We start from the raw sequence: 7,344 nt of genomic DNA, 5'->3' as shown, positions 1-7,344 counted from the left end.
TAGAGATTAATCTGTAGATTAACATTTATAACTTATGGTATATGAAGGATCATTTTTGTTACTACAAAAACTTAAAAATTAGACACGGATAACTTCTATCACTAAACAATAAAAATTAGTCCGGAATCTTGTTTAACGATGGATTAATACGGATTATAAAAAAACATTAGCAACGATTTCCATAGCTAATGTTAATTAATTTTTTGGTGAAATTATTTTTGCCCTCAGGTTTGAGTACATATGTAAACCTACAAATATGTGTAATCTTGATGATAAGCTTTTAAGAACAATCTGATAAAACCAAATATGACTTCTTATTTATGGAGTGATATCAAAATGGACAACTTTAACATTTTCTTCTATAAGGTTCTAATCTCTTATTTTAATTTGAAAAACAGCTTTTCATCATTATCTGCAAAAGGAGATTAATGGCCAACAAATTGGTCCAGCCAGATGGAAAATTTTGAAAAAAGAGAGTGGAAGAATATACTCCCTCCGTTTCAATTTATATGATATAGTTTGATTGGGCACGAAGTTTAAGAAATAAAGAAAGATTTTTAAATCTTGTGATAAAAAACAAGTCAAAGATATTTGAGTGATTATAAATCATTTCGTTAAGCGTAAAAGATAAAGTTTAAAATTAAATTGTTACTCCCTCTGGATCAAAAAAAGAATCTACTTAGCCATTTACCCACCCCTTAAGAAAATACTAACTCGTAGACCAAAATAGGTAATTTGACTAAACTATCCCTAATTAAATAGACATTGGGATTTGATCATATAACACTTAATAGCGGCAACTATGAAAAAATAAGGTTAATTCTTTCTTGATTTGCTAAGTGGACTCTTTTGTTGACCCAAAAAAAAAGGTTAATTGGACTCTTTTTTTTATCCGGAAGGGATATCAAATAAGGAAATACATCATTCTTTTTTTAACAGACTAAAAGAAAAAAATGTATAACAAAAGTTGAGAGGGAGTATACTGTTACAATATGTACGTATAGTTCCGACTTCCGATCAAGAAAGGACTGCCACAAGTTTAAGTTTGTTTAAAAAGGAGCGAGAAAGTGATGGCTTGTAATTATGATGTGATAATCAAAGTAATTATGTTGTCTTGATCAAATTTTTTAATTTGGTATGAATAGTCTTAGATGCTTTCCAATGTAGATTAATTAAAAACTGAGGGCCAATTAGCTATAAGTGCAATAATAGTATTGAGTAGGTACGTAATGGTGGACTTGGTGCTTTACCACTTGATAAAAGAAAAATGAGCTTTTTTATTAACAAACCAAATGCATCAATTAAAACATTACTTTATCATATCTGCTGATAATTAAGTAATTAAGTTTCTGGACCTTCTTTTTTCTATCTTATCTTCTACTAGTTAAATTATTTTGGACGGCTGAGCTAACAACTTTTTGCGTAATTTATTCAAGAAATGCTGGACCTCCTTGTTTGTTTGGACATTCTAAAAGGAATATTAGAATTTTTTAAGCACCATTTTGTCAATCTATGAATTTTTCCAGTTTTGATGAGCAGAAGTAATGAAGAACCGGTCGTTAAACGGTTATGTAATGTTACTTGCTGCATGTATGTTTTCAAGTTATATGGTGGCTTCTAAATTACCTTTTTAATTTGTCTTTTGGCAACCAAAAAAGGGTTTAATAGCAGTTTCGGTCTCCTTAGTTATTGATAAATTCTAATCTTAGTTCTTAAGATATCTGACTAATCACATATAACCTTCAATTATTTGAAATTCGCACTTTTGATCCATTTGCTTGTGAATACTAACAAATTTCCTGAAGTATTAACCGTTTAATCATTTAATTACTGGTGTGTTATGTTAACTTATATCATTACTCCATGTACTTCTAAACATAGTAAATATAATATATTTCCGATCCCAAAAACTCACATTTTAATTAATTAAAGATTAAATGTATTGAGTCATACATCACAAGGGCAAAATCAAAATTTAACCACAACTGAGGGAAAATATGTGAAGGTATCAGATACTATTACGTAGGATGAAACACCAGTTAGATGGAAGTGCTCTATCCATTCATCCTCCGGAATGACTAGTAACACCACTTAAAGACGGATAGCCAATACTAATCCTTACAATTTACAATTTGAATAGAAGAAACTGTACCTATAAAGATCTCATGTGTTTTATATTACCGATTTCCTACACGTTAACATAAAGATTTTATTCTCACTTACAAATTACAAGAGAATCGGAGTCAGCTCTCTACACCTGTTCTGATACATAGAGGTCTTCAGGAACCAGAATTTGAGTCTTTGAGATGCATATAACTTTTTTTGGAATGACATATTCCAAACCATGTTCATTGGAGAAAGTTGATATCTCGGAAAGGACAATCAACATCTAAGGCCAAGTTCCAATTTTGGAAACAAAAGAAGGATTTTGAACATTAAGCATCTTAAATCTTGCTATATAAGCATGAAAAATGTAAGTGATGTATGGCATTTTTTTTTTAATTGTAAGACTGAAAATCTCAATGTAAATTCCTGCTTTGATTCCGAGAGTTGGATGATATAGGAACTACCCTCTGTCCAATTGAATAATCAAAGAGAGGAGGGGTTATTCATATTTCATGCAATAGTCAGAGCGAATTGGAAGTCTTCAGTGTGAGTTCCAAAGATCACAAAGATTTGATTCCAATCGAGCTCTGATATAACAGACAACTATTTTTACTAAGTTGGAATAAATTAAAGGTGGCAAAAAGAGTTCACAATTAATGCTTGAGAAAAACAAATATCTTCCAGCAGCTAGATCACCAGGGAACTTTAAGCAAGGTGAATCCCTTCACCTAAGCGGTTCTCCTTGTCCTTATACCATACACCAAAGAATTAACATCCAAAATGCTCTTATAAGTCTAGCACAAGTCATCAGGCAAAAAGTATGTCCAATCTGCAGTTCTACTAATGAAAAGGCAAAAGTAATCATCACTTTCAAAATTTTATACACTTACCAACACGTGTTTCTTATGGCTAGCATGACATGTCTAGCAGTCATCAAACGATCATAAGATCGGCCAACAAATACGCTAAACTTACAGCAGACAGCAAAACATTTCCGTTTACAGTGTTGCTATTTATTTCTGTAAATGATAATAGTTCAAGGTTTAGGACTTTCAGGAGTTATATCTCTGAATACTTGCAATCTGTTCCTTCGCCTCAGCGTGACTGGAGTTTGATTAGCAATGTCTCCTATAGGTGGTAAGGGGTTCAAGCTTCCAATCTTAAGATCTTTCAACTGAAATTTAGATGAACAATTTTCTTTTCTGTCATTCTGATCAAAGCACAAGGAACGCCTCACTTCTCGTCCAGGCTGCGTATGATATCCTTCACTCAGACACAATGATTCAATCTTCTGGCCAAGATTAATAATATTGGAATCGACATTCTCATTGGCATCAGAATATTTGCATGGAGTTTCATGGAATTGGAAACCTAGTTCGTCCTCTTCCACCATATCAGCCCAGCTCTTCTTGCTTTTGCATGCAGCCAAGTCTAACAGTTTCACGTTTGTGCTCTCCAAGTATTCAGTGGTATCCGTTAATGTCACCACATCTTCAGGAAATTTTCTTGCACTTGTATTATCAGCCGATGATTCTGTGGGAGACTTAGACGACTCTAGAGAAATTTTATCTGATGCATCAGTCCCCGAAGAGTTCTTTTTCCATTTGTTGTAGTAAAGTGGCTGCAAATCACATTCACTTTTCATGTTACCATTTTTCCATGACCTAGAGAACGCTTGTCCACGTACAAGAGACGCTTTTATGCTCATCTCATTAGCAGAAACGAGCTTGTTGAAATTATGGTTCTCAACATTCTCGTTATTTGTTGTTTGCTCAAATAACAATCTTCGACTACAGGCATTAACAGTGTCCTTAGTGAACCCATTGCTTTCATTGACTGAACATGAAAATCTTCTTGGTTGTGTAAAAAAGTTCTTTGGAGGTCTAGAAGCATCCTCCGGTTCCTTAGAGTTCAGAGTGCCATGAGACTCTAATTCAGCTAGCATTTGAGTGGCACGCTCGAAGGATTTAGTGCATGAGTCATCCATCTGCCTTCTATCTGAAGCTTTTATGCTTTGAATCAGAAACCTAGCTTCTGTAATCTTGTTCAGATGCATCAAACAGATCGCCAGATTGCTTTGCTTGTTCTTATCCGGTTCGAGAGAGAGTGCTTTTCTGCATTAAAACAATTTCCTTATAAATGAGCACTTTTCTCCATATAAAACCACATCTCCAAGTGCTAAATTTTGTCTGTTTAGTTTGTATTATTACCTATAGTACTCTTCTGCCAAATTATAGTTCTTCAGTTGCATGTGTGACCATGCCAAGTTCCCCAACAATCTGCACTTATTTTGAAAATTGCAGGAATTTGTTTATGTTAGACAAGAAAGAGATAAAGCTGAAGTTGAAGATAAATTAATGCTGGTACAACCTTGAGTACTCCTTTTCAATTGTGATCTGAACCTTTTTTCCTTGAGATCTAGCAATCTTAGTCTTCTTCCCACCAAATGCTATGCCTTCTTCTACGTTCTTCAGTTTCAGTTCAAGTACTTCAATCTCTTCTTCGATCCTACCAGATCTCTGCAGAAAAGACATATGTAAGCACAAAGTGGTCACGAGATAAAGAAACAAAAGCACTCTAGGATCCAGACAATCATTAGAGCAGCATCCTCATATTATAGAAAAACAAATATAAGCAAAATGGTCACGACTAAAGAAACAAGAATACTCTAGTCTTCGCACAATCATTAGAGCAGCATCCTCATATTTTAGAACACAGAGGTTGCTAGATTTCATAACAACTCCATTTATAGAGATCTTTTATGATTAGTAGATGGAAGGAGCAAGACCTAGCAAGAGTTTGGAACCGTTATAAGTGGTTTAAATTCAGTGTTTCTTTCGGATTATCTGTTCATATTTCTAAGACACAACTGTTCCTATTGATACAGTATCCCTCCCTTCGCTTCTTCATTTTCTTCGTTCAATTATTTAGTTCCACAAATATTGACTCTCGATAAGTGTATAAAGAGATGCCATTACATCTATTCCTATAAATGAGTTTTTGCAGTGACATCTAATTGGCTTTTGTATAAATCAGGGAAATGTGCTGGTCGAAATTGGACGGTAGTAGGCCTTAAACAGGAGGACACATATAACTACTACTCTTTACAATAACAGTAACAATTATGTGAACCAATATGTACTACGAAATGGTGCAGGCAGAGATAACCAGGATATACATGCCGTAATAAACAACATTCAAGTATAAAACAATGTAAACTTCAATACAGAACTATTATTTCCATTCAGTCACATTCAAATATAAGATAAAGGTATCTATCAGATTTAAGATGATAAACTTTTACCTTGTAGAGTTCAATCAAGATGTTGTCAATCGATTCCTGTGACTCAAAGGGACAAAGATGTCGAAATGACTTTATTGCTTCGATTGCCTCGTCTGAACGATCCAACTGTTTCATCACCACTGCCATGTCTTTCAGGGCACTATCAACTCGGTCACCGGAATTAATTGCTGCCCAGAACAGAGAAATTGCCTTGCTTGGATCCTTGTCAATTAACTGCCATTTATGATTAGTAACAACTTATTGATAAAAAAACAGAAATGAACACATTTCTTATCAAGAAAATGCAACTACCCCGAGTTTAACATATGTTATACTTAAGCACCTAATCCAATTGAGTGCATTCCACAGTAAATAAATTCAAATACAAGTTTGCTAATAAAACCCCACAAGGGTATTATGTCAAAAACAGTGGATATTATCAGGAAGAAAGGCAAAAAATTGAAAATTTCTGTTGGCTCACTATTACTCTATACATAATTACATATAGCATAACCCCGATAAATTGCCCATTAAATCTTCATTAATATGATTTAATACTCTTTACATAATATGATATCATGATCCAATTAAGGACATTCCAGAGTAAATAAGTTCAAAAACAAATTTGCTAATAAAACCCCATAAGGATATTATGTGAAATACAGTGGCTATATAGGAAAAAAAGGTAATAATTGAAACATTCAGTTGGCTCTGAACAATCATTAGCCTATACATATTGTATAACTCAGATAGATTGTCCGTAAAATCTTCATTAATATGATTCAATAATCTTCCATAATAAAATTTTATAATCACAACCAATATTAGTATCATTCAATCAATAAATTACTAATGTAAGACCCCAAGATGAAATTAAGACTCACAGCAAGAAATTATCATGGAGTAAGTTAAAAGAAAAGAAGAGTCAACAGAATTGAAGTAAGTTAGCTCTTGACAATTATTGCCTATACATATAGTATAACTCGGATAGAATGCCCATAAAATCTTCATTAATATGGTTCAATACTCTTCCACAATGTCAGTATGATATCACAACTAATAGTATTATCTTATCAACAAATTACTAATGTAAAGCAAGAAATAAATTAAGACTCACAGAAAAAAATTACATTGCAGCAATAAAAAAGAAAGTAGAAGAGACACTGACCTGAACATGTTTGGCCCTAACATAAGGAGAATCACCAGAAGGAACTTTATGAATGACATGAAAAAGATCAGCTTTAGCACTCTGTGCACAAGTTGGCCACCTCTCCGTCGCCGGTGATCTCCATTTAGGCGGTGGGGTCAAGAATCCCCTCGCCGGAGACCCCTTATCGTTATTCTTCCACATTCTTAAGATAATCCCACAAGACCCTTTGCAAGAAAATACAATAGTATGGATGACTTTCACAATGGATTGTGAGTTCTTGGAAGATGAACTGTGAGAGACTTTCTTTTTAGTAAAACAGATGGAATGATCAATTCTTTATCTACTGAAAATTGATACTTTGATCACCAAGAAAGTGGTATTAATATTGCGAAAGAAAGATAAAGAAAAGATACTTTGATCACCAAGAAAGCGCTCAATTGAGAACAAACTAGCCGTTAAATATAAGGTATCCGTTGACATAATAGGAGACGCTTGCAAATGCAATTGGGTTAGCATGTGTCAGTCACGTGTACATCCAAATTAAGCAAGGTGGTAGAAATTAGGAGGAAATTTGAGGGCTCATTTTCATAGAAAAAACAATAAAAAGAAAAACTAGGCATAAGTAAATAAATCAATTAAGCGGAAGAGATCAAATAACGTAAGTATTACGATAATCTATACTATATTAAAAGTATGAAGGGTCTTGGAAATATTGATTGAATTTTTTGCCCTTATTTTATAATATTTCACTTAAGCTTTTGGCAAAAGAAATCAACACAAGTATGGTAAATCACGTTAAAAAGAG

General features: G+C 33.6%; 1 protein-coding gene across 1 annotated transcript; it reads right to left on the bottom strand.

The window, feature by feature from the left end:
- Positions 1–2,950: 2,950 nt before the first annotated feature.
- LOC132605396 (protein POLLENLESS 3-like) lies at positions 2,951–6,949 on the bottom strand. The gene is made up of 5 exons (XM_060318557.1): positions 6,558–6,949; positions 5,411–5,623; positions 4,477–4,625; positions 4,317–4,385; positions 2,951–4,220 (listed from the first exon to the last, which is right to left on the bottom strand). Exons 1-5 carry the CDS (start codon positions 6,738–6,740, stop codon positions 3,143–3,145), a joined length of 1,692 nt encoding a protein of 563 aa, XP_060174540.1. The 5' UTR covers positions 6,741–6,949; the 3' UTR covers positions 2,951–3,142.
- Between the last annotated feature and the right edge of the window lie 395 nt (positions 6,950–7,344).

Source organism: Lycium barbarum, chromosome 1 (assembly GCF_019175385.1).
Source record: "Lycium barbarum isolate Lr01 chromosome 1, ASM1917538v2, whole genome shotgun sequence".
In the NCBI taxonomy this organism is placed as follows: domain Eukaryota; kingdom Viridiplantae; phylum Streptophyta; class Magnoliopsida; order Solanales; family Solanaceae; genus Lycium; species Lycium barbarum.
Note: the sequence above shows the minus strand (reverse complement) of the source record. Positions and strands in the feature narration are given on the sequence as shown.

What these genes read in the sequence shown, in the direction of transcription:
- LOC132605396 (XM_060318557.1), bottom strand. Translation starts at nt 6,740, where the DNA reads ATGTGGAAGAATAACGATAAGGGGTCTCCGGCGAGGGGATTCTTGACC. An exon ending in TTAGGGCCAAACATGTTCAG is followed by an intron (nt 5,624 to 6,557) that starts GTCAGTGTCTCT and finishes CATAAATGGCAG; the next exon opens with TTAATTGACAAGGATCCAAG. An exon ending in TTGGCAGAAGAGTACTATAG is followed by an intron (nt 4,221 to 4,316) that starts GTAATAATACAA and finishes GTTTTAATGCAG; the next exon opens with AAAAGCACTCTCTCTCGAAC.